Source organism: Podarcis bocagei (assembly GCF_964188305.1).
Source record: "Podarcis bocagei genome assembly, chromosome: 2".
In the NCBI taxonomy this organism is placed as follows: Eukaryota; Metazoa; Chordata; class Lepidosauria; order Squamata; family Lacertidae; genus Podarcis; species Podarcis bocagei.
In genome coordinates, this window is record NC_138126.1 from 108,518,668 (window position 1) to 108,546,609 (window position 27,942).

A 27,942-nucleotide genomic window follows, 5' to 3' on the forward strand; every position below is an offset into this window, starting at 1 on the left:
GTGATCTGATTTGGCATTCTAGGAAGCGGCAGTTGGTTCAGAGTCGCAAATCCATACGAGTAAGAAGGAAGGATTTCCAGATATTTCCATAAGACACTGAGGGCTAACGATTAGCCGTCATGTCACCTTGCTTACTGCCACAGAGGTTTTGAACTGAATCTAGCCATCTCCCCCCAAAAAAGGTCTGGTAAGAAATAGGCTCAATGATACTTGGGCTAAATACCTGGTTTTCAAAATCAATAGATCCTGTTAGAAACAGAAGAAATACAGGATGCAAGGAAGGAAAGAGGAACAGTATTTATCCCTCCCTCCCTCTCTCCCTCAAAAATAAATATAGTTTTAAAATTAAACTTGGGAGACCAAAGGCCTAGTACAGGATTGGGCAACCATTTTCTGTCATGGGCTGAAGGTAGGTGCTGCAATCAGCTTACAGCTTTGAATCTTTTAGGATGAGATGTTTTCAAGGTGTTGTATCCAAAACTCAATCAGTAGTTGCATTTGGAAGATTTCACAGCCAACCACCATGACAAGCAGTACTTTTCCAAAGGTGCTCCATGTTTAGTTTTCTTTGCTCTTGCCCACTGTAAGATGCTAAGTCTGTATCTCTGCTCCATGGGTGACAAAGCTCCTCCATTTAACAACATATCCACATCCCAGGTTTTATTCCCAGCATCTCCAGGTAGGGCTGGACATGTTTGAAACTCTGAAGAGCCACTGCCAGTCAGTATAACCAAAACTAAACCAAATAGACCAATGACACCAGTATACCTGAAGGAGTGTCTCCACCCCCATCATTCAGCCCAGACACTGAGGTCCAGCACCCAGGGTCTTCTGGCGGTTCCCTCACTGTGAGAACTGAGGTTGCAGGGAACCAGGCAGAGGGCCTTCTCGGTAGTGGCGCCTACCCTGTGGAATGCCCTCCCAGCAGATGTCAAGGCAATAACCAACTATCTTGACTTTTAGAAGACATCTGAAAGCAGACCTGTTTAGGGAAGTTTTTAATGTTTTATGTTTTATTGTGTTTTAACATTCTGTTGAGAGCCGCCCAGAGAGGCTGGGGAAACCCAGCCAGAGGGGTGGGGTATAAATATTATTGTTGTTGTTGTTGTTGTTGTTGTTGTTGTTGTTGTTGTTGTTGTTGTTATTTCCAAGAAAGTCTTATAAGCTTCCTGTGTTCCTATTTATAGGACCCTGTTTGGACACAGGGTGTATAGTATGAACTGAATATGACTGGAATGCAAAGGCAACTTGAATTTCAACTGTCATTGACCAGCTGATGCTGCCATCGCCTTACATATGTCTAATATGTAAACACATAGATGCCTCATCCAGTACAGCTGGTAGCAACCTTTCCAGCACTGAAATTTTTCAGGACAGGTCAGACTTGTATTGCCTAGGGCCAAAGGCATATGGTGTTCCTAAGGGCCTCTCCATAAGATTTTAGGGTATGGGAAAGATTATATGGAAGGAGGCAATCATTTAGGCAGCCTGAACCCAAGTCATTTGGTTATCTAAATATATTTATTTGGGTTTTACTTGAAAGTATTGTTACATGATTGCCGTCATTTAAGATGGGGTAAGTTGAAGAATCTACAGGACCATATATACACAAATAACGGGATTTACTAGATATGATTTTTATTACAGAAAATTATGAACCACTTCTATTAATAAATAAGTAAATAAATAAAGCAACTCAAGTAAATCAATAGCATACTTAAAAGGTAAAGGTAAGGGACTCCCGACAGTTAAGTCCAGTTGCAGACAACTCTGGGGTTGCGACACTCATCTCGCTTTATGGGCCAAGGGAACCAGCGTTTCTCCGCAGACAGTTTTTCCAGGTCATGTGGCCAGCATGACTGAGCTGCTTCTGGCGCAATGGAACACCAACACCAGAGCAGCACACGGAAACACCATTTACCTTCCCATCGGAGTGGTAGCTATTTATCTACTTGCACTTGTGGCGTGCTTTCGAACTGATAGGTTGACAGGAGCTGGGACCGAGCAATGGGAGCTCACCCCATCGCAGGGATTCGAACCGCCAACCTTCTGATCGGCAAGCCCAAGAGGCTCCGCGGTTTAAACCACAGCGCCACCCACATCCCCCATAGCATGCTTAAAACAGCTAAAAACAACCACAACCATACTAAATGGCTGACCAATTAAGCTACAGTTAAAATATAGCATGGGGACAGTAACAATGTTCATAGTTAGAAGTTCTTATAAAAAGAAACGACTTCGCTTGTAAGTGAAACAAGAGCAAATCATCCTGGGCAGGCAAGCTCAGCAGGTGGGAGAAGCCTGATTCATATATCCCAATCAACCACCAGGAAAAGAGGACAGAATGCAAAGTCTCTATTCGTGATCAGAGGAGGGAGAAAGAGAGGGGTGAGAGGAGGTGTTCTACAAAATATCTGTCTCTGTCTCCTGTTGCTCAGATCCCTAGCAAATACTGGTGACGCCATTTTCACACTGGTTCCTGGAGAGTCCATCGCAAGAGTGTGATGAGCACTGAAGACCTCATGTTTGGTTCAGGATCCGTGATCCTCCACAGCTCCTCTGACAGAAATGCCAGGCTCTGGACCCCAGAAGGAAAATTGGTGCAGGGCCCTGCCCATCCAAAGAGATGGAGCCTGAAAAAACCATCAATATATGCCCATTCCAGGTAAGTTTTCCTTTGCTACAGTTTCAATCATCTTCTCTTGCGGCGTGTCCATATTAACTTCGCATTCCTTCCACTCTGTAGAGGTGTGTTGAGCACAAGGATCTAAACAGCAGTCTTCCCACCTGGGAATGTTATGGGGCAGGGCTGGTCTTCAATCATAGACTGGATATTCATGTGTTCAGTCAAATGCCTGAACATGTCTGTTGCAATGTCTGTGGTATCCTGGCAGAATCCTGTAGAGCAGCATTCTTCCATCTTAGCTTCCCAGATTTTGCACTCCAGTTCCCATCATCCATGACTATTGGCCAAATTGGTTAGGGGTGCTGGGAGTTGTAGTCCAACAACGTCTAAGGATTTAAGACTGAAGAACAGTGCTGTAGAGAAATACTGCAGGTATGGAATCAACGTATTCTGACCTCCACTGTGCCCCAAATGCCTACAAACACTAGGCAAATGTTATGCATTTATTAGCATGTATGCATTTATTAGCATGTATGCATTTATTAGCATGTATGCATTTATTAGCATGTATGCAAACCACATTTCAGCTGCAAACCCTTTCACTTTGTTCAAGTGTCTTGAAGAACTGCTCTGGAGCTGATAAAGAATACGTTGAATCAATACATATTTGCAGACCCTGTGATTATTATTTTTATAGAGCATTTATGTAAAGAATATATTCATTAAGGCCATAGAATATCCTTTTAAAGAGAACAAATAATGTACTAACCTACATAACTAGGGGCAAAATCAATATACAAAATTAATTTGACCCAGGCAGGCTATCAAAATGCTTTATAGAGCTGACATGATTCAGACTTCTTTATTGTGCCAAAGGTTTGACCCAGGTTTCATAAGGCGCCTGGTTTATCATTTTGAGAGGGTGTCCTCTCTATGAAAACAACCAAGACTGTGTGTGCACCCGCAGTGTCAACAAATGGAGCCCTATCGTTCTAAGTCCTTTGTGTTCTTTCTCGCAAACTCAGTTGCATCAAGGGGAAATCGGCTCCATATGTTTACAAAGGAAAAGGTCAGTTTAAGGAAACAGTGCCAACAAATGTGCTCTGAGGAGTTTGAATTGAGTCCATGAACAGACATACAAATATGATTTTCATTCAGAGACACAGAGGAATCCATGAAGTTTCCCCCTTTTTTTCTCCCCCTAGGAGGCCCCATTTCCCCAAAGGTTTGCTGCTGTTACTCCTCCACATGTTCTCCCTAGCATGGAGATAAGAGGGAGGTACATCCAGCAAGGGACAAAAAACAACAACCTTATAGGTCCATCTTTCCTGCAAGGAAGAGTTGAATACACACCACATATTTAAAGAACAGCCCTACTTCCCATCTCAAGAATCCTGGGATAGTTTAGCCCTCACAAAGCTACAGTTCCCAGCACCCTTGAGAAACTATAGTTCCAGGGATTCTTTGAGGGGAAAATGTGTTTTAAATGTATGCAGTGTACCATGGGTAGGCAAACTAAGGCCTGGGGGCCAGATCCAGCCCAATCGCCTTCTAAATCTGGTCCAGGAATCATCGTGTTTTTACATGAGTAGAACGTGTCCTTTTATTTAAAATGCATCTCTGGGTTATTTGTGGGGCATTTTTCCCCCTTAAAAATATAGTCCGGCCCACCACATGGTCTGAAGGATGGTGGACCGGCCCCCGGCTGAAAAAGTTTGCTGACCCCTGCTGTGTACGCAGGGGAATAGCGAAATCCTTTGCATTTCAGCCGAAACGACCTCCCACTGAACAGGCCACAAAACACTGCATTGCCTATAACGGTTGTACAGGATATATGAAAATAGACTGCGCTGTTACGAAAGCCATTGGCAAATTTTATAGCACAACCTTTGAAAATCATCAGGTTTTCAAGTTAATGTTGCCACCAAAAGAGGCTGTTTTAGGGTAGCATGACTGGTTCAGCCACACTGGGCACCACACTGCAGCCCAAAGTCCGCCACTGTTACCAACCAGGTTTTGTGTAAATGCTTTGTTCAGGAAAGCAGTTCAGGCATGTGTTGTACCGTGCATGCTGGGCCCACAAGAAACAAATGGAACTTTTTCAGTGGCTCAGTAGGCAGACAGCACAGCATTAAGTTTTTTCTTTATTTAAAGAAACGTTTAAAAGCCACATATAAAGTTGAATACTAATTGCACAGCTCATAGATATATTTTTTAAAAAAAGCAAACAAACACTGAGACAATGTTCTATATCTAACTGTGGGTTGTTTACGCACAAAGAGGCGTTCTGAGTTCTGCGGTGAGATTTTGATCCTGACATTTCAGTGATGAACCTTGAGGTCAAGAGGATTCAACAAATCCCAAACAGCAAAACCTGAAAAATTCTCAGCCTTTTGTAAACTTGCATTTCGGCTCTGAACTGTGCAGCAGCTGAGGAGATTTCTCTGACAGTGAGAGTGCTTCCAAGCTGGCAACCTTGCAGAAAGCAAATTTACAGCACTACCTCAAGAGCACAGCCTAGCCAGGGATCCCACAGACATCCTGCTCCCAAGGCAGTTGTTCTGGGGTTGCTTTTATGTGCAAAATGACCCTGCAGTGCTTCCCATCCCCAAGTTCTTGTTCGAAACTGGCATTTAAACGCGTTGCTCTCTCTGCCATTTTGCTCGAGAAAAGCACTTGAGGGCTTCCCAGGGATAAGAAAAGCAGACACATAGTGGTACGGTGATCTTACTACCCTGGCATTTCCCTCTTAACTGTATGTCCTGTAGCATAGTTTTATCTGCGGGTGAACTTTGCCAAGTCACGTAGGCTCTGCACTTCAAGAGAGGATTATTTATGCTCCTAACCAATGCATACATTTCTGAAGAGGATTTAAGTGACCTCAGACCAGTGGAGGCTACTCCATGAGGACAAACAGGGCATTGCTCCACCGGTCTGCCCCCAAGCGGCCCCCACCTGCCTGCAGTGTGAGAAACTCAAGATATATAAGCTAGGTATTTAACACCTGTCAAGCTAGCAAAAATGTACAGAATGATCAGTAAAGCATGTTGGAAATGTAGAATGAAGGATGGAGAATTTTTTCACATGTGGTGGACGTGTGTACAGCTTCCGGGTCATGCGGCCAGCATGACTAAGCCGCTTCTGGCGAACCAGAGCAGTGCATGGAAACGCCGTTTACCTTCCCACTGGAGTGGTACCTATTTATCTACTTGCACTTTGACGTGCTTTCAAACTGCTAGGTTGGCAGGAGAAGTGGCTGATAACCAGGTGCAAAATGCGCCTGCCAAATTTCGAACACTGCCTGACTGCCTTCTTTCTTACATCTAGTCCAGGGTGTTGGTGGCGGCGGCCCTGCCTGTTGGTTTAAATTTATCCCCTAGTGATGCAAATGGTGGGGCAGAAGCACTGAGACACCCTCTTGACAGTGGTGCTGCTGCTGCTTGCACAGAGAGAGCAAGGCAGGGCAGTGGTGAGGTTGGGGACTCTCGCCAGTGCACCTGACCTCACCCCTGCCCCAACCAGGTAAACAGCAGCAATGCCCATGTCCAGGAGGCAGTAGCTGTGCAGCCCTCTGCCCCATTGCTGCCCCTGTGTCATATGCCAATGAAAACCCTGCCCCCGATGCAGCTATTGCCTGCATTGGAAAATATAAAGGCATAGCCTATGTGCTGCTGTGTGTGGTTTGTTCTACAGCAAGGCAAATAGCTTGAAATGAATTTTTATTGGTAAAGTGATGTGAGGAGAAGAGTTAGCATCTCTCCCCCGCAGCCCCGGCCGCTTGTGTAGTGCTGTGGTCCCAATCTGGATCAGGCCTTCTTGCGACTGCTGTCTGTAGACACTGAAAGGGATGGAGATGTATTCACACACACCTCAGGTATGCATTTCTCATCCATCATTTCAAAGCCTCCTCCAAGCATTGGAGAACCTTGAAGCATCCCTGTAAAGCAGGAGGCGTCTTGGATTTGCATGCCATCTATCTAAAGTGTCACCTAACATGTCACCTACCTGACAACTGCACATGTAATCTAGCTAACATTTCATGTTGCAGAGAGCCCAGCGTTCCTCTAGTCTGAAGAGTGGTCTGTTTAAATTTATGATCATTATAAATCCCAATGTTCCATATGCCCCTGTATGACTTCTCTATAATACGCCCCATAAGGTTGCCCATTGTTATTCCCATTTAATGGGTTGATAATTGAGGCTGAAAAATCGTGACTTGTCCAAAGTTATCAAGTGACTCTGTAATTGAACTGGGGTTTGATCTCAAGTCTCCGAAGTCCAGTGCATTTATCAACTGGCCTACAAGCTTCTCCCTGCAGAATATTTTACACTGAAAACAACTGCAATTAGTTATAACGTGAAAGCTATTTCTTCTGCAGTCTTCCTCATTATCAAGTCTGGGCTGTGGGGGATAAATGAATTTGTTAAACACACACACACACACACACACAGTGTGGCACTTTTATACTATGGCAGTAGGTGTAGCTGGGTATGTTCCATATATACATAGGATCCTTATTTGCTATGCTCCAAAATCTGAATTTAACTTTTTTAGAAAGCAATTATTATGTAGTAGTTATTTATAGAAGTGTGTGCACAGCGCTGATGACAGCATTGAAATGAGAGGGCGGAACGTCAGAAATTACTCTTTAGTCGAAATGCAAACTCACCTTAGCCTCTTGGGATTTGCAAGTAAGGAAGAGTGCTCTTGGGCTAAGGTCCTTCTTGCAGGTTTTCCACAGGCATCGGGTTAGCCACTGTGAGAAGAGGCTGCTGTACCAGATAGGCCTTTGTTCTGATCCAGCAGGGCTTTGCTTATGCCCTCCAGATCAATGCTTCCATGCATGGACCTCCATCTCTCTGATACACTGTGAATGCACTCTATAGCATACCCACTTGGCCCTTGTGGCTCCGCAATGCAGGGGCAGGGGCATAAACACAGCCCAACTGTGAATAACTGGCCACCATGAAGCATCTCTTTGTTAAGGAACATCAGGTATAGTACTTGTACGAAATCCCTACAAGGGTACCTGACAACACTACTTGCAAGTGAGTCGTACACATTAACACATACTTTTTTTAAAATGTGCGGTTATTTCTAAATTGCTTATTTTATTTATATTTCGGTTAAACATTCTCTCAGCTCATGTTCCGTGTTGGCTTTCATTAATCTTTTGAATGACTGTATGAGATGTGTTCTTTGTAAATGGCAAAACAAGCATAAATACAAAATGTAGACGTTTAAGTAAACAATATTTTGTTTGTTTGTTTACATGAAATGGGATATAAGCATATAAGCATGTGTGTGTGTGTTTATTTCACACATATAGTGTGTGTAAAGGTAAAGGGACCCCTGACCATTAGGTCCCGTCGTGGACGACTCTGGGGTTATGGCGCTCTTCTCACTCTATAGGCCGGGGGAGCTGGCGTTTGTCCGCAGACAGCTTCCGGGTCATGTGGCATGACAGCATGACAAAGCCGCTTCTGGCGAACCAGAGCAGCACACGGAAACACCGTTTACCTTCCCGCCAGAGCAGTACCTATTTATATACTTACGCTTGACGTGCTTTCGAACTGCTAGGTGGGCAGGAGCTGGGACCGAGCAATGGGCGCTCACCCCGTCACAGGGATTCGAACCGCCAACCTTCTGATCGGCAAGCCCTAGGCTCTATGGTTTAGACCACAGCACCACCCACGTCCGTGTGTGTGTGTGTGTGTGTGTGTGTGTGTGTGTGTAAAACACATTAAATCCCTACCCCCTTTGGATTAGAACCCCATGGAGTCACATCCGAGGCGAGAGAAAAGAGAATAAAAAGAAAAGGGCTTTTGCCACGCTGCCGATCCTTGAGGAGGGACAACTCTTCAGTGTAAATGAACCTCTCAAAAGTACAGAGCAAGAGACCCTTGAGCCAGCACAGCATGGGAGCAGCAATGGGGATGCGGCGAAGGACAGCAAACTGGAGGCCAAGGGGCAGCAGGAGCCAGGTAAGCAAGAGCTTGTTGTGCCTAGAAACCTCCTCACAGAACTGGCATGTATAGCTACTGTAGGAGAATAGCAAAGGACCCCTGGGTGGTTAAGTCCAGTCAAAGGAGACTATGGGGTTGCAGCACTCATCTCGCTTTTCTGGCTGAGGGAGCCGGCGTTTGTCCACAGACAGCTTTCTGGGTCATGTGGCCAGCATGAGTAAAACGCTTCTGGCGCACAGAACACTGTGATAAATGCCAGAGCACACAGAAATGCCGTTTACCTTCCTGCCGCAGTGGTACCTATTTATCTACTTGCACTGGTGTGCTTTTCAACTGCTAGGTTGGCAGGAGCTGGGTCAGAGCAACAGGAGCTCTGCTTGCAGCTGTTATAGTAACGTGCAGAAAGGTGAGGTCCCTTCCAACTCTACAATTCTATGAGAGAAAGAGGGACCACTCATAACCGACCTCCACTCCTTTGTTATCAGGTATGAAAGATTCCTCCTCTGTTGCCCATTGCATGGAGAGATGTGCAGCCCGCCCACCCTGCCCCAACAGGGTTTCCTTTGGCAAAACCCACTCTTTAACGCTGAATCGGAACAAATGGCAATTCAGGTTTTTGCAAGATTGCCGTTTGCTCTGACCCAGCAGTAAAGAACAGGTTTTCACGGGAAAAGAAGAAGACGAAGAAGAGTTTGGATTAGATATCCCGCTTTATCACTACCCGAAGGAGTCTCAAAGTGGCTAACATTCTCCTTTCCCTTCCTCCCCCACAACAAACACTCTGTGAGGTGAGTGGGGCTGAGAGACTTCAGAGAAGTGTGACTAGCCCAAGGTCACCCAGCAGCTGCATGTGGAGGAGCGGACCCGGTTCCCCAGATTGCAAGACTGCTGCTCTTAACCACTACACCACACTGATGCCTGGGCAAAAGAAAATTAGTAGAGCATGAGACACTTAATCTCAGGGTTGTGGGTTCAAGTCCCACGTTGGGCAAAAGGATTCCTACATTGCAGGGGGTTGGACCAGATCAGGGTTTCCCAAACTTGAGTCTCCAGCTGATTTTGGACTACAACTCCCATCATCCCTAGCTAGCAGGATCAGTGGTCAGGGATGATGGGGATTGTAGTCCCAAAACAGCTGGAGACCCAAGTTTGGAGAACCCTGAATAAGATGACCCTCGTAGTCCCTTCCAACTCTTCAATTCTGTGGTTCTATGGACCTGCACTTAGAAATGTGGGGCAAATGTAAGTGTGGGTGAGCCCTCAGTTTCCATTTCCCATGTAGCTCTACAAAACATGCACCATGGCATCATCATGCCTTGAGTCTCCCTGTCCCGGGTAAGCAGTAGCCAATGGCCTGGGGCGTTACAAATGAAGGGGAGAGAAGATGGCGAAGGAGCTGCTGCTTTCAGCGGTAACTCTCCATAACACACAGTCTCCACCAGTGGCGTAGCGTGGGTTGCCAGCACCCGGGGCAAGGCAAGTAATTTGCACCCCCTAACCCGTGGATTTGTGCCCCCTAACCCGTGGATTTGCGCCCCCTAACCCTAACCCCCATATGTTGCGCCCGGTGTGGCCGGCCTCCCCTGCACCCCCCACGCTACGCCACTGGTCTCCACGACATGCAGACAAGCTAATCAAATTCCAGAAGGAAAATTGTCTTAGGCACAAATAATAATAATAGAAAAAAACAGCCAACTCCCAGTGGGTTGTTCAGTTTGTTCCACCAGAGAACAGTCTGCTGGCATAGTTTTTTAAAAGCAACAACAACAACCCAGGAAGTCACAGTTCCCAAAGCCTTTGAGAGAAAAGAATGCAGAGTCTCCGTCCAGATTGCAAGTCCTTGTTCATTCAGAACTCTCGTGGCAGCCAGCAGGCAAATATCTGAAATATTAGACATATGAAATGGTAGGATTTCACACCAGGATGGAGTTAGCAACAGATGGTTCTAACAGGCAGACAGCTTCGTGCAACTGCCAAGCTATTCAATAGATTGCAAAGGCCTGACATATTGCTAAGAAACAGACAGGGACCACACTGCAAGGAATGCACAGCTGTAGAAAAGGAGGTGTTTGGGTTCGTTTTGTACAATGCGGTCTCTGGAATATGAATTTCATGCAGTATGAAGAATCCTGCTAATAATCATCATAAATAATACACACACACACACACACACACACACAGACACGATTTTTCTCCTTTATGCATGCTGCCAAAGTCCTCTGGGCACATACGAGCAATATAATTAAACACATACCAAGGAATAAAGGAACACTGCCTGGTGAAATTCTTACCTGGGGAATGCAGAGGAAGGATATACCTACTTGCATTAAACTCAGCTCCTAGCCATTAGCCAGACAGGGAGCTCTGCAATTCTCAAATGCTTGCAAGCCCCCTCCTGAGAGATTGTGTAAATTAGTTACACGGATTCGCATAAACACATGTGAGTGTTTCTAGTTGTCCTAGTTAACTCACCACTCCCTGCATCCTATTCTTAATCATTTAACGGGCTAATGGAGAGGATGCTGTACAAAATCTTAAAAAATACTTATTATTTTTCTTAATTAAGAATTGTTACAAGCAGTAGGCTCTGGCCATAACATGCATCTCCTCTTTTCTAGTCCTAACTACAGCTGTACCTCGGGATGCGAACGGAATCCGTTCCAGAGCCCCGTTCGCATCACGAACGGAACGCAAGATGCGACGGTGCGTCAGCGCGTGTGCGGGTCGTGTTTCTCCGCTGCCGCGCATGCGTGTGACGTCATTTTGAGTGTCTGCACATGCGCGAGCGGCGAAACCCGGAAGTAACGCACTCCGTTACTTCCGGGTTGCCACGGAGCACAACTCAAACGCGCTCAACCCGAAGCGCATTCAACTCGATGTATGACTGTAGTATCTCATATGCCTCCTTATCACACAGCTTGCCTTTCTTGGTCTTTGTGCTCCCACAAATTATAACTAATAAGACCACGTTTGCACTGTACATTTAAAGCAGCATCATACCACTTTAAACAGTTCATGGTCCGCCCTCCACAAAGAGCCCTGATTTGTTCAGGTTGCAGAGAGCTACAATTCCCAGAGTTCCCTGGGAAGAGGGATTGACTGTTCAACCACTCTGGGAATTGTAGCTCTGCAGGGGGAATTGGGGTCTCTAAACAACTTTTCGCACCCTTAAGAAACTATAGTTCCTGTGATTCTTGGTGTGAAGCCACGGCTGTTTAAAAAGCAGTATGAAATGCTTTGAATGTATGGTGCATATGGGGCCATAATGAGGGCCGTGAACAGTGCTGAGCACATTCTGTAAATGCTCTCGCTAGGTCATAATGTTCTTGCTACTAGTATAGCCAGTGCTCAGCGTGAACAGGTGGAGTTCTTAGTGTGAGGGGAACTGAGTTCAGAGAGATCTTGGTGAGAATAGGGAAGAGTAAGGAAGGATGGTTGCCACGGATGATTGACATGGAGTTCAAATAGGGGTGCTCACTTGATAAACGTGGAAGTATGCTTCCCCCCCATTCCCAAGAGGCAATGCAGCAGCTTTAAACTTGTAAGCGCAACGACGGTAGTACATGGGGAGAAACTGCCATTGTAAATACAAATAAAGAGTTTGCGGGGGCCCGCTAGGCCAAAACATTCCTCCCTCGTGAGTCTCCTGCTATTGGCCAGTCTTAAAGTCACCACATATCTGCCATCCCAAGCATTTTAAAGCACCATCTCAGTGCTAGGCAACGGAGAGAAAAGCCTTTAAAAAAACCCAACTGATTTCCATGCCTTTACATAAAAGCAGAAGCCAAGTTCCTCTATCCACCTTCCGCCTAATGAAACGTTGGCACTTTGTTGTTGTTGTTTAGTCGTTTAGTCATGTCTGACTCTTCGTGACCCCATGGACCAGAGCACACCAGGCACTCCTGTCTTCCACTGCCTCCCGCAGTTTGGTCAAACTCATGCTGGTAGCTTCAAGAACACTATCCAACCATCTCGTCCTCTGTCGTCCCCTTCTCCTTGTGCCCTCCATCTTTCCCAACATTAGGGTCTTTTCCAGGGAGTCTTCTCTTCTCATGAGGTGGCCAAAGTATTGGAGCCTCAGCTTCAAGATCTGTCCTTCCAGTGAGCACTCAGGGCTGATTCCCTTAAGAATGGATAGGTTTGATCTTCTTGCAGCTCATGGGACTCTCAAGAGTCTCCTCCAGCACCATAATTCAAAAGCATCAATTCTTCGGCAATCAGCCTTCCTTATGGTCCAGCTCTCACTTCCATACATCACTACTGGCACAGATTGCCTTGAATACTGTTTTCTGGGGCTATGAGTCACCTGTCTTTCTATATTTAAACACCTTTGTGAACGTGTGTGTTAAAACACAGATTAGTGCTGCATCCACACGGCTATTTGGATGGATATATAGCAGGCCTTATCTCAACAGTGAAAGGCAAAGTCTGTGCCAGCTGTTTAACAGGGAGGAAAAGCTATGCTACGCCCCTCCTTTGCACTGTGCAGTTCAAGACACTGTTATCTGGAGATTCTTCTGCCTTCTCAGCCAAGAGAGGCTGTAATCCTGGGCAATTACACTTAATTCAAGTGCGAAGGCTATTGCTGGAAAATTGGGAAGAGAGGCTGCTGCTCCTCAACATTTGGGGTGGTGTTGTTTTTTGCAAAGGAAATGATTTAAAAGCATTCAGACAAAAATATTCTTTGTTGTTTTTGCAATGCTTAGTGTTCTTGAAAGTTAGAAGTCGGTCATTTCTTCCTACTTCCATGAAAACAAAAAAGCGGCTCCTGGGTTTGTGTGTTTTTTTGTTTGTTTTTCCGAAGAGAACCATCAGGGGGAGAAAGTGTTGCGAGAGGAGTTTCTTATATCTGTTGGATTATTTTACTTTTATACAATTATTGTTCTCATTAAAAATAAAGATCGGGGCCAAATAAAACATCATGCCCGTACTGCTATTACTAGCACCAAGGGGAGGAGATATTCTCTACTTTTTCTGCTCTGCAATTAAGATGCAGTTTCAGCAGGAAGGCTATTCGGATCTTTTAAGGGGCGAAAGAGGAAAGGCTTGCTCTCTCTGTGTGTCATCTTCAAGGCAGCCACGTGGGGCTGCTAATTAGTAGTAGTTGTACTAGCAGAAATTGGCCTGTGAAAGATCCTAGTCTCACATCTCTGGTGTCAGTTCTTGTTTGACCTTAAGCCTTGGATGTGCATAAGCAAATTGAACATTAAGGTATGTAAGATTTGATCAAATCCAAGGTTGCCCTGACCACCCCATTCAGTCTGTCAGCCCTAACTTTATTTTATGCAGCTATTTAGATCATTTTGCAGGCCGCCTGCTGTAAGCTCTCTGTCCTGGGGCTGGACCAGTTAGGGTGGGGAAGCTTAAGCATTTTACTTTGTGGCCATCAATGCAAAACCCGCTGTGGTGAAAGGATAACAATTAAGAGAAGGAACTCAGCTCAAAACAACTGGCCTCAGTGTGTACGGAAATCCAAACTCACTTAAGTATATAAACAGCTTCGCAGAGTCAAGAATCCCTTAGCATATACTTTAGAAACTGGAAAAGATATATAAGTGGCAGGCAGTGGGTAATTTATGAAATGTGTAACCTCAAGGTTTTTTTGTCATGATAAACCAGCTGAGATGTTTGTCGTTTACCAGGTTGTAGTGAACGGAGGGTTGCAGCACCTCTGCCCTGATATCTTATGAGGGCAGAATATGAGGGCAGAAACCTATTTTTCGCTCTATAAGACGCACCAGACCACAAGACGCACCTAGTTTTTGGAGGAGAAAAACAAGAAAAAAAATATTCTGAATCTCAGAAGCCAGAACAGCAAGAGGGATCGCTGCACAGTGAAAGCAGCAATCCCTCTTGCTGTTCTGGCTTCTGGGATGGCTGCGCAGCCTGCATTCACTCCATAAGATGCACACATATTTCCCCTTACTTTTTAGGAGGGAAAAAGTGAGTCTTATAGAGCAAAAAATACAGAAAATATAAAGAGATGCAAATAAGTAATTAAACATTACTGTTTCGTAACTCGAAACAATTGCAAAGGGCATGTGAGTCTCTCACATTTTAAACTGAAGGACTCCTCAAGCTCCAGGCTCCTCCAGGAAAGCTGAGGATGGAGAAATACAATTCAAGAAAACTGCCTGTTCTTATTTGTCAGGCTTGAAAGAGGAGCCTGTGATGACTCTCCAGCAGCTGTCTTGTCTCTCCATGAAATGTAGTCAGACAAGGCCACCCACTCACATGTAATGGGTTTATGTTCCCCCCTAGTCTTCACTTTGCAGTTAGAACCCAGGCTGCCTGTTGGCTCTTCTTCCACCTTCCCCCACTTGCCAAGGCAAACTCAATCGCTGCCTCCCACAACTGAGAGAAAGTACACCCTATAAGAGTGCTTCCCCTGCTCATTGGAGCCAATAGTGTGACAGGGATGTTGCCTGGCCACAATCTAGAAAGCTAGTTGATCTAATTTTGTCAGGGGACACCAACAACCTCTACTGCAACAGCTATGCAGTACTTCTTAATCAGGCCTGCAGGAGTAGCTGTGATGAGGAGAGTCAAAGTTTGTTTTTCCAGTTTTAAACAAGACACAGTTTCCTGTGTTGTCCAAGCTCAGAGAACAGTGGTTTGCTCAACTCAACAAAGTACAGTTTCCCCCACTGGCAACTGTATTTTGTTTAAAACGGGAAATGAAAGCCTACAATCTCCCCCACCCCCAGCTGTAAAAGATGATGGAGCACGCAAATCTGAGGCTTGTGCAGACCCATTTGTGGTAATGGGAAACCTTGGTTTCCTGTTACGTCTGAACCAAGCCTATGTCTCTGCTTATGGTAAATGAAGCCTGATTCCTGACCCCCATCCAAAAATATATGTAGTTTTGCAAGTGAATGTTACTTACTGCTTGTAAGTTCAATGGCTTAATGAAACAAACTGCCAAGCGTGACAGGAACTAGGACGTTATCTCAACTGAAACTTTAGCAAAAAGCAGGCATTCTCAGCTGCTATTCAGAGGAAACAGTGAAAAATATCATGGCAGATATTAAATGAAGAGTGTTGTGAACTGTTGGTTTATGAAGTCTAGACGGGTGGGAGGGTGTTACCTCTGCATAGCCCATTGTTTCAAACTCATTTCATATCAGAAGCATCTGAAATGAGAAATGAAAAGGGGGGATATCTAATTCCCTTGTTCAAACAGATACACTGCATAATTTTCTCTTTCAAAATCCCATCTTCAAACATCGCCTTGGAGATCAGCCGCTGCCTGTCTTTCACACAAATCATAACATGATTAATCTATTGACACTCAGTCTATCTTTCGCCGTCAATCACCTGCATCTGCTTTTCTCTGAGAAAGCAACCTGAATGTTGTAAAAATGCTCATTCCTCTTGGAACAGAATATATTTGCTGAGCATCCTTGAATAGTCATTGGCCCATTATGGCAGGGACAAGGAAGGCATTGTCAGACCACAGGCATCCTATTCTCACAGAGGCCAATCAGGTGCCCACAAGAAGCCTGGAGGTACTACATCAGGGGTCTGCAACCTGTGGCTCCGGAGCCGCATGTGGCTCTTTTACATCTTTGCTGTGGCTCCGGGGTGGATACTAGTGTTGGCTTTTTGCAGTATGGTAGCGCTGCAGAGAGCTTGCTGGGGAGACCATGCATTAAAAAGGGACTCAAAAATAACTTAAACAAGGTTTTAATAACAAAAACAAAAACTCCATTTACACTAAATACATCAGCAAACCAGACCCAACCACCAACCCATCCCCCAGGGTAATGGCAGAGCTATGTGCTGCTCCTTATATACTCTACCCAATTGCTGACACAGTTTAATCAGTACAACTCAGCCGCACCTGCTATGTTTCACAGCTGTAAAGCTGGGTCTCGTTAGTTTGCTCTGGCCCTTGCTCTGGCCCCTTAAAGACACACACATCGGGTGGAACAATGATGAACCTTTACATGTAAAGAAACCATTCAACAACTAGCAAGGGGAGGAGGCGCATTGTGCGCCCCGACACTCCTCAGTGTGGCGGGCGCTGTACTGGCTGTGACGTCGCATGGGGGCGGTGTGTGTGTTAGTCACGCACCGTCCCGACGTCACCTTCCCACCCGCTGTCAGATCGTGGCTCCAGAGATATATTTGTTTTAAATGTCGTAATGGTTTTGCGGCTCCCAGTTGTTGTTTTTTCTTCGGAAACGGGTCCAAGTGGCTCTTTTTGTCTTAAAGGTTGAAGACCCCTGTACTACATGAACACAACAGTATTCTTCCCCCCTCTTGATCTCCATCAGCTGCTACAGAGAGACATACCACTTCTGATAAGTACATAATCATCATGATTAGCATTACAGATAGCATAAATTTGTCTAATGCCATTTTAAAGCCATCCAAGCTGGTGGGTATCATTAATTACATCTTTTGGTAGAGAATCCCATAATTTTACTAGGAAGTTTAATATGAACAAGTACTTACTTTGTCTGTCCTGAATTTTTCAACATTCAACTTTGCTGGATGGCCCCAGATTCTATTGTTAGGAGTGAGTGTTTTTGTACATAGCATGCGTAATTATAAACTGTAGCATTTTCATTTTACTTGCTTTTTTCTGAAGTAAAAAAAAAAGCCTCATATATTGCAACCTTTCTTCACAGGAGAGCTGCTCCGATCCCTTGATTATTTCGGTTGCCCTTTCCTACAACTGTGATATTAATAATAATAATAATAATAATAATAATAATAATAATAATAATAATAATGCAGTGATCACAACTGCACACAGTATTCCAAGTGTGGTTGCATTGTGATATCTGCAGTTTTAATTTCAATCCCCTTTTCCTAATGTTCCCTAGCATGGAATTTGGCTTTTTCAAAGCAGCCACACACTGGATCGACAGTTTAATCAAGCTAGGCAGCATGCCTCCGATATTTGTTTCCCGATAAGCCATTGCAAACTGCACAGAGCAAACATGTCTCTTTGTCTCCAGTTTCCAGTCTGCTTCCAGCTCACTCACACACAACTCTGCCTATTGTTCTCCTGTGTGGCAGCAGGGTGAGGAACGGCCACCCATTTGCTCTATGGCACAGAGCAACTTCTTTGGATATGTAAACTGTGGTACTTAACTTGCCAGCCAAAGTCATCCCCTTCACAAATGAACTGGTTTGGCTGGTTCCCTCTGCTATGCACACAGGATGACAGGTTTAGAAAGGGCACGGGGTATAATCCAGATTACCTACACACACATACACACTGCTCCTAACAATGAGTTACAAACCCACAACAGTTCCCTAGCAGACCCTACATCTTATACACCTCCGCAGTGAAAACTGTCCCTTTACCCCTCCTTTCTGCTTCCTGTTCTTTCACTGGTTTCTGATCCATAAGAGGACTTGTCTTCTTATCCCATGTCTGCTAAGCTTACTCAGAATGAGCGGCTTTTATCAGAAGCTTTTTGAAAGTGTTGTTGTTGTTGTTGTTTAGTCGTTTAGTCGTGTCCGACTCTTCGTGACCCCATGGACCAGAGCACGCCAGGCACTTCTGTCCTCCACTGCCTCCCGCAGTTTGATCAAACTCATGCTGGTAGCTTCGAGAACACTGTCCAACCATCTCATCCTCCGTTGTCCCCTTCTCCTTGTGCCCTCAATCTTTCCCAACATCAGGGTCTTTTCCAGGGAGTCTTCTCTTCTCATGAGGTGGCCAAAGTATTGGAGCCTCAGCTTCACGATCTGTCCTTCCAGTGAGCACTCAGGGCTGATTCCCTTAAGAATGGATAGGTTTGATCTTCTTGCAGTCCATGGGACTCTCAAGAGTCTCCTCCAGCACCATAATTCAAAAGCATCAATTCTTCGGCGATCAGCCTTCTTTATGGTCCAGCTCTCATTTCCATACATCACTACTGGGAAAACCATGGCTTTTACTATACGGACCTTTGTTGGCAAGGTGATGTCTCTGCTTTTTAAGATGTTGTCTAGGTTTGCCATCGCCTTTCTCCCAAGGATCAGGCGTCTTTTAATTTCGTGACTGCTGTCACCATCTGCACTGATCATGGAGCCCAAGAAGGTAAAATCTCTCACTGCCTCCATTTCTTCCCCTTCTATTTGCCAGGAGGTGATGGGACCAGTGGCCATGATCTTCGTTTTTTTGATGTTGAGCTTCAGACCATATTTTGCACTCTCCTCTTTCACCCGGTGGTAAATAGCTGCATGAAAGCGGTGGTAAATAACTGCATGAAAATCTTGGTGACCATATCGAGATTCAGACCCGCTGCAAGCGGCAAACATGTGAAAGAAGCACATGTACAAGGGGTGCAAGGAGGCCTGGAAAACCCACCCTGTGCTGATCTGTGTTGAAGGGAATCAGCACTGGGTGAGTTTTACAAGCACCTCTGCTCCCATCTTTTGAAGCTCTGCTGGAATTCCAAGGGTACCCATGTCTTGCAAAGCCTGCCTGGTGCTGACCCTTTCCATCTTTGATCCAGAAGGTGAAAGGACCACCACAGGGTGTGCTTTGCAACACATGGGAAGCCTTGGAAATCCAGTGTAACTTCAAAGGAGGGGTGTGGGGATGCTCCCAGGGTGCAGAAGAATCCCCCCCTTCCCCATGCTGCTGTTACCTTACTAAGTGATGGGAGGGGGGGTCCTGGATTTTTAAACTTGCTGCAGCACCAGTGGGAGGGAGCCAAGGGGAGAAATAATTATTTCTCCTCTTCCTGCTGTTGTACAGAGTCACCGGCAGAGGGGTTTGTTGCTTGAGGGAGGAGGAGGGGATTTGTTCTCTAGCACCCACCCCAAGCACCTTTTGTTGTGTGTGTGTTTTAAAGAAAATAATAAATTGTTATTTATACCCTGCCCTTCCCGATTCAGAAAACTGGGCTCAGGGTGGCGAACAACAAATTTAAAACACTCAATTGATGCAACTAAAAATAGCATGAAATACAGTAAAAACGTGAATAACAATAAATTCAGAATTCAAAAATCAATTTAGGGGGGAAATGCATCCAATAAACATTAGATGATCAAAAGTGATGGGCAGGCCTTGAGTCTGCCCCTCTTCATGATTTGTAATGGAATTTATTGCATAACATGCGATAAAATTTGTCACTTGAAGCTCACAGTCAGGGAGACGCACCGGCCACAAGTGGCAAAGCTGGATCCAAGAGTGCATACCTAAGCTACATACCAGCTCCTTCGGGGGCAGTTTGAATCCTTCCAGAACAGGTTGTCTCCCCAGACTCCCCAGACTCACGAATAGCCCACCAACAGCACCACCATCTCATCAGGATTCAACTTCAGCTTATTGGCTTATAGACCTCATCCAGCCAATTACTGCCACCAGGCACTAAGGGAGGTAAACATGGATATACCTGCAGCATCTTCAGATCGCCTGCACTGAGATCTTTGTGACCTTGTCAATAACTCAGCCAGGCACGCTATCTTATCTCCCAACTAATTGGTATGCCTGGAACGAGTCGAGAAAATTAGGGGAATTATGCATGAGTTTAAAGCTATTGTTGGTAGACTATTTGCTTCCATTGTCTCACAGGCATTCTGCTTGTATCCTGTGAAAGCATGTGGGGTGTGTCAGCTCCTTTGCTGTCAAGCAGTAATGGGCGAGTTCCTCCCAGACTGATTTGGAATGGATTAACTAACTTAAACAATTTCCAAGATAAATTGTTTTCAGTAGATCGAATGATGTGCCAGGCTAAAGTTCAGGTCCACCATGTTCCTGATGGTGTTATCTGAAGCATCATGGGGTCTATAAACCTCCCCACACCAAATCCTCTGCCAACAGCACCCTCTCCCTTTTCCTGAACCGTCTTTATCTAGCTGCAGTGAGGGGCTCACAGCTGGAGCCTCTGCTAGACCCCATGTGCTGCCAAGAGCTACTGAGAATCATGGGGACTATATGACTCCTACTGAAGAGTCCTGATGCAGGTACCCACCACTGACTAGTAAGTGTAAGTCAGGGGAAAGGCAGCAATAGCAAAACCTCACCAGATCTTTAGATTAAAGCAATCCCCTCCCAGGCTCACCCAAAATTAAGAGCTGACTCAGTATCAGCTCACAGGAGTGTTGAGTTACTGAAATTAATATTTCAAATCACTCTCCAAAATAGGTTTTAGTGCCACCGCTTAGCAAACAATATTTATAGATCCAGGATGCAGAGCAAGAACACCTGACTTGGGACATTTCTCAGGCTCTAATTGGGAGGACAAATTAGGGGTAAAGGACAAGGTGAAGAAAAAATATCCCTGAACTCAACTGTAAGTTAATGCCAGTTCACAGAAGTGAAGGGCAATTTACAGATGATGGACAGTAGACACAAGAGAGTGCCCATCATTTGCAGTGAATACAGAAAAGGGGGGTCTTGAATTTGCCAAGCTGAACATCTCCAAATGCTGGACACAGATGATATTTCCTTTCCTTAATTAGGCTGGTAACAGCTTGAATCAATATTAACACATGCAGAGACTGGCGAATAATTTTCCACCTGCAGCAAATATAATGATGTCCCCAAAGTCAACATGACAACTGGCATGAGGAATGTTTCACAGCGGTCAGAAAGATTAATCAATATAATAAGAGGTGTGATTTTGTTTTGTTTTGTGTGTTTCTTCATAAGCCACAGAATGTGCTGCTGTGAGCTGCATTCCACTGTTTAGTGCCAGCCAGGTAATGTTGGGCAGAACTTCATCCTCCTTGAAGAACTAAAGTCTCTGGGCCTTTTTGATAACTGCTTTAGTGCTTTATGCATACCATTTCCACCAACTTCATGGCAACAATATAAAAAGATAGGAAGCTGCCCTCTACTGAATCTGACCATTGTCCCTCTAGCTCAGTCTTGTCGACATTGACAGGATTTCAGATGGTGTTCTCTCTCTTTTTATATATATACATACATTTTTATTAGTTTTTAACATATTAATTAACATTCATACAAGAGAACTTCACATCTTATAAAATATTTTTTGGATTTCCATCAACACCTCTGATGATTTTCCGTTCTTATCACTTCTTATGCATCTCTTAATTTCATATTACCTTTAATTATCTTTAACTAATAATTCTCCTCATTGTCTTTTTTGCAATATTCCAAATAATTCACCTTACAAAACTTATTGCAAACCTACTAGCGTAATCTGTTCATCAGAATTACTTTTCAAATTGTCCGTAAATTTACTCCAGTCTTCTGAGAATCTCTGGTCCCGCAGGTTTCGAATCCTTCCTGTTAGTTTATCTAATTCTGCATAGTCCATCAGTTGCATCCTCCTTTCTTCTTTCGTCGGTAATTCTTCTTGCTTCCAATTTTGTGCCAATAATATTCTTGCTCAGATGGTGTTCTCTCTCAGCCCTATCTGGAGTTGCTGGGAAATGATCCAGTGACCTTCTGCAGGCAAGGCTGATGCTCTCCCATTCAGCTATGGCCCTTCCCCAAGATATGTGGTCAATATCTTTGTGAGGACGCTGGGTAAATCTTTCTGCTGGACACTTCTGACTTATTTAGGTGGAGCAGGTGGGACGCAAGTAGGTGTACAGGTCCTACACCAACATGAGCATCCTTGCCTTTCCCCAGGTTTGCTTGTTCCTAACTAGCTCTGACATTCCTGATTTTCTCGCCAAATTGAAGATGTTCTTTTTCCATGCGCGCACGCACAAACACACACCAATATTACAAGGAGCCCAAGCACAGAGGCCGGGGGAAAGACACTTTATCCAAACCCAGGCAGTAAGAGCATCAGAGTGTGATGAGCAGGCACCATCATAACTAAACACATTGAGATCCCACTCCTGTCACTAACTCAGGAGGAGAGCAAGGGGCAGTTGTGGGTACAGGCTTAGAGACTTGAAGGGTAAAGAAGGCAGCCTTGAGTTGCTTGGTATAGGAGCTTCTCCCCCCTCCCCAGAGCTGCTTGCTTGCCTGATTGATTTCAATAAAAGTTATATAAGGTAAAGGTAAAGGGACCCCTGACCATTAGGTCCAGTCGTGACTGACTCTGGGGTTGTGGCGCTTATAATAAAAGACCTGTAAGCCGTTTACAATAAACCGATGTCCATAAACAGACTCGCTCATCAAAGCTTGATGGCACAGTAGTAGCAAAATATATTGTGCACCTCCTACTACATCCCAGGCTGCTTTCTTTCCTCAGAGCCTCAGCTACCCAGAATTGACCGTCCTCGACAAGTGTCTCCCAATCAGGCTCCTTCAGAGGACACGGCGCAAAGCCGGCTGAAAACACCCCCGCTAAGCAGCATCCTAGGACAAAGGAAACACGAGGTAACAGCACTGACGATAGCATTCGCTCTTCCTGCTGTCTCTGATCATGATCTGACTAACACCCACACCCTCCTCCTTCCACAGTGTAGGTTAGAATTCAGGTCAAGGTTAAGGGCTTCTAATGTAAGCACTGGTTAATCAAAGGGGCTCCGCGTGATAATGAAATTTTACTGAGGGTAAGCCAGCCTTGATCCAGAGAACTGCACATATCATTCCATGTGCCAAAGTGAGGTTTTGGGTGTGGGTTTCTTGAGTGCCACCCCCACTCCTGAATCCTCTTTTGAAAGTGAAAGAAACCTTAAAAGCCAATTGTGATATGGCATTGCTGTGCATAATATACCGGGGTGTGCACAAAAGATAATGCTTCGTTTAGAGTCTGCTTCAGCACTTCAAAAACTAGGCCACTTCATCTCATATTGCTTTGGGTATCTTCAGCTTGGGACAAAAGCAAAACCTCACTTTGGAAATGTGAGGTTTTGTATGTCCCTCTCCCCTATTAACCAACATAGGGAGATGAATAAATAGTATCTCATTTTTATTTTTTGATAACAGTGGATGAAACTTGCAGGCATATAGCCCCTTCTGAGGAGGTGAAGCCTGCCAAATTTCCGACAGATAGGTGTGGGGGGCTGTGAGCTGTACAAAGGGAGTCAATGGTTTTTCTGCAAGTAGTTTCACTCTCCCCATCCCACACATTGGGGGGGGCATTTGTATGGAAATGGACTAAAAGCCTAGACTTGTCCTTAGGTAAGTAACCTGCAGAATCTCGAAGAGATAGGTGCTGTGGTTATGGGACTGAGGAGTTAGGAGGAATGAAGACTTGTTCTGTTCTGCCCTTTGAAATCAATGTGATTGAAAGGAGGAGAGGAGAGCCCAGGCAATGTTATTCCCATGTTGTTGGAAGCTAGAACCTTCAGCTACAAAACTACACTATACCTCCCCTGCATCCTACCTCCTCCACCTGCCTCATACTTTAAGAGCTTGGAAAGAAAATGTAAGCATTTCTAACAAATACCACGAGACTCGCTCTCTAGGATGGATCCAATGAGTGTCCCAACTCACTTGCAGCCACTTTGGAGAAGTCCTGCTTTCCCATAGCCTGAATCCCTCCATCAGCACTTCCAAGCTCCTCGCCTGATCACAAAATGACACCACAACTCCTCTGTTCATATTACAGCTAGGGTTTCCAAATCTTGAAACCTCTTTGGAAGCAGTCTCACCAGATCAGAACCAGCAGCATTCACCTCTCCTACTGGCCCAGAAAAATGCAGATAATGTCAGTAGGGGTGATCTCAAGGTTCACTCTAAATCTCTTGTTGACCAGCTAGGGGTGTGTGTGTGCCCTGCCCCCCATGATTTGTGGTTTTTTAAAAACAACAATCAAACATCTCCCCTTAAGCAGAATATTAGCACAGAAAAGCTAGAACCATTCTTGCTGGTGTGCAGCTTGTTCTGTGGTGTGTTTTTTTAACGTGGGGTGAGCATTCAGAAATGGCGCCACCTGAAGCGATACAATCCTCCAGACTCTGCCAGCTCCTTCTGATATATTTGTGAAGCAGGCCTCACTCTGCCTCCGACTGACAGATATGACAGCTCATGCATTTCTTTCTTTCTTTCTTTCTTTCTTTCTTTCTTTCTTTCTTTCTTTCTTTCTTTCTTTCCTTGTCCAATTTTGACACTAGAGCTTTTTCAAACACAATCTGGAAGAAGAATTCCTGCAAAGAATAGCTAGGAGGACAGTCCGCCGACATCTGTTTGGAGAAATCAACCCCCACAAAGTCAACCGGTTCGGGGCAGGCTGTTCACCTTTCCATGCGCTGGCAACTACGGTATGTAACACATGCTTCTAGAGCTTGTAGAGCCCCTTGGCTTACCTGCTTTTCTGACTGGCTTGCCTCCAGTCCTTTGCTGGCCTTTTGCAGCTGTCTCTTGACTTGACATGTGAGTTTCATTACATACATAATCATTACAGTTTGTTATTTGATAACCTGAGCAGGTCAAAACCCCTAGCATCATGTTATCATATGATTATAGTCTCATGAATCTTTGGTGCTTAGCATGTTAGGCTATTACCAAAGCAAGTATGCCTAGCTGTGTGGTGGACATCACTTAGGATAGAAGCTTGGCCCAGAGCAAGAGTGCTGTGTCAGGCCCCTCATACAAATGTTCTTCTTCCTCTCTTCCTGCCCTCCTACCTTAATCCTGTTGCTTTGTGGCACCACAGCCCAGCCACATGAAATGCCAAGCCGCGTTGATTTCACTGGGACTTTGAGTTAGTGCTCTCAGAATGGCAGTTTGATAGATTTATGAAAGATTTAGAAAACTTACTGATTGGAATATTTGTGTGAGATTGTATGGGGAAAATACAGAATAACAGATCCAATCTTGCTTAAAATGTATATAGGAAGTGCAGAGTAAGTGATGGAAGTCAGTCAATGAAATTTTATTATTATTTTCATATTGAGATATTTGTAGAATAGATTTGGAAGAAATTCTTCCAACTTTTCTTCTTCTTTTTCTCTTTATTTTTTCTTCTTTTTTCTCTTTTGTTCTTTTTTATATTTGTGTGCTTATCTGAAATATATATGTATGTATGTATTTGCAACATTTTGCTTATATTTTGTGATAATTGTGTTAAATAAATTAAATAAAAAGAAAGAAAGAAAAAGAGAGTTGCTTCCCACCGTCGGCTGTGAGCAAGCTTCCACAATTCACAGCTCACATGAGCAGCCTAGCTGTGTGAACGGAGCAATAATACTGAATCTGCATACTCAAACAAAATGGCACCTCCGGTTCTGTGAAAGAGAAAATTCTGATCCCCTCTTCCCTGTGCACAGGAGTTGTGAGTTTGCAGCTCCATCATTATGTACCATGCTTACGCAAGTAGGCTGGTCTTCTGCAGGAGTGAGCCAACAGTTTTGCAGGGTAATGGATGGTGAAAATGCATTTGACTTCAAACGCACCCTTTCCCTTCTTCTCCTTCCATATATATATATATATAGAGAGAGAGAGAGAGAGAGAGAGAGAGAGAGAAGAAATTATATATATGTGTGTCTTCTAGATGTTCCCCAACCAAGGGCTAAACTAGACACCTGCACTATAAAATAAAGCAGGATCATGCCACTTAAAACAGTTGTGGCTGCCCCCAAAGAATCTTGGGAACCGCAGGCTGTTAGAAGACCCTTGCTCCCTCTCAGAGCTACAGTTCCCAGAGTGGTATAACAATTAACCCCCGCTTCCAAGGAAACTCTGAGAATTGTAGCTCTGTGGTGGGGAATAGGGATCTGCTAACAACTCTCAGCAGCCTTAACAAACTCAAATCGCCTGGATTCCTTGGGTGAAGCCATCGCTGCCTAAAACAGTATGATGATGCTTTTAATGGATAGTGCAGATAGGGCCATAGTAATCACCTGGGTGCAAATAATGTGTGCTTTCCTCCCTTTTTTGCTATGCAAATAACAGCCCCAGGGAAGTCTGAGCAGCCTTTAGAGTATAGACCAAGGGGCTAGTGAGAAGGGGAGGGGGAGAACCACTAGCATAAGAGCATAATAGTCCTGCTGGATCAGTCCCATGGCCCATCTAATTCAGCATCCTGTTCTCTCAGTGGCTAATCAGATACCCACAGGAACCTGAGCCCAAGACCACTCTCCCCTTCTGCGGTTTCCATCAACTGGTATTCAGAACCATGAAGGCAGAGCATAGACATCATGGCCAGTAGCCATTGATAGCTGTATCACCTATGACAATCCCAACAAAAGAAACACCACTCCAAAGCTGCTATTTCTATTTGAAGGAAAGATCAGGCTTTTAACTGCACATTAAATTGCATTCATGGAATTAGCATCATGGGTGGCGCTGTGGGTTAAACCACTGAGCCTAGGGCTTACCGATCAGAAGGTCAGCGGTTTGAATCCCTGCAATGGGGTGAGCTCCTGTTGCTCGGTCCCAGCTCCTGCCAACCTAGCAGTTCAAAAGCACGTCAAAGTGCAAGTAGATAAATAGGTACCGCTCCAGCGGGAAGGTAAACGGCGTTTCCGTGCGCTGCTCTGGTTCGCCAGAAGTGGCTTAGTCATGCTGGCCACATGACCTGGAAGCTGTACGCCTGCTCCCTCGGCCAATAAAGCGAGTTGAGCGCCGCAACCCCAGAGTCGGTCACGACTGGACCTAATGGTCAGGGGTCCCTTTACCTTTACTACTCCGGCCCTAACTGGCTGTAAGCAGCTCAGAATAGGGATTTGCACTCTATATGCATTGATCATGCTATGTCCTCCATCACGATCCTCCCTTCAAATATGGCCTCTGCAATCCTTTGTAGGAGATGGAGACTTTCACCTTGCCCAGCAACTTACCCATGACTGCACGGATGGTGAGCAAGGGAATTGTTTGCACCTCAGAGTCTGACTTAAAGTCCATGCAGCTGACATTCCCAGAGCTGGATGAAGTGTCTGCAGAAGAGCCCAAGGCAAGTGACAGGAAGAAACCACCGGATCAAACCAAAAAGGCTAAGCTGCCCCCCTTGGTTAAAGCTTCAAGATCTCGCCTCTCTGAAAACAAGAAGACTTCAGGTTGCCGTCTTCCCTCGGTTCCTGCTGTAATTGCATCTGCATCACTAAAGTGGGGAAAGTTTTAATAACTCCTTAAGGCTGCTGACATGGATTCCATCAAAGCATGCCCTCGTGTTCTGGTCTTGGTATCTGGTACAGACCACAAATGTTCAGACACTCTGAAGCCAAGCACTTCTTTGGTACATGAACATTGCAGGGAAAGAATATCTGTATACTGTATATCGAATCACTGGTGGAGGGGGGGGGATCTAAATGTCCCATTAAAGAAAGTACTATGGGCCTCTTTGGTGGGCAAAACTGAAACCATTTTAATCTGTTGCATGAGCTACCAGGGTAAAGCAAGGAAGTTTCTCTAAGGGCGCAAAGTACACCTTTTAGTCTGAATTTGGCACTTGTGGATGTTGTCCAGAAGGGATACAAAACTGAAGAGTGTAGGGTGGGGGTTCAGGATATAAATGCTAACTAATATGTTTTATTTTTGAATTACAGACTTGGGAAATATTAAAAGCAATTTAACTTTTGAAGAT

General features: G+C 44.9%; 1 protein-coding gene across 5 annotated transcripts; it reads left to right on the forward strand.

Annotated features, from left to right (window-relative positions):
* Window positions 1-27,941, forward strand: LOC308580174 (uncharacterized protein). 5 transcript variants are annotated; one of them, XM_081181506.1, is made up of 6 exons: window positions 1-59; window positions 2,439-2,665; window positions 8,397-8,611; window positions 22,723-22,850; window positions 24,533-24,679; window positions 27,166-27,941. In XM_081181506.1, exons 2-6 carry the CDS (start codon window positions 2,505-2,507, stop codon window positions 27,478-27,480), a joined length of 966 nt encoding a protein of 321 aa, XP_081037632.1. In that variant the 5' UTR covers window positions 1-59; window positions 2,439-2,504; the 3' UTR covers window positions 27,481-27,941. The 5 variants fall into 5 exon arrangements, with proteins under 5 accessions (XP_081037632.1, XP_081037631.1, XP_081037630.1 ...); XM_081181505.1 differs by having other exon boundaries at window positions 19-187; XM_081181504.1 differs by having other exon boundaries at window positions 19-182.
* The last annotated feature ends 1 nt before the right edge of the window (window position 27,942 follows it).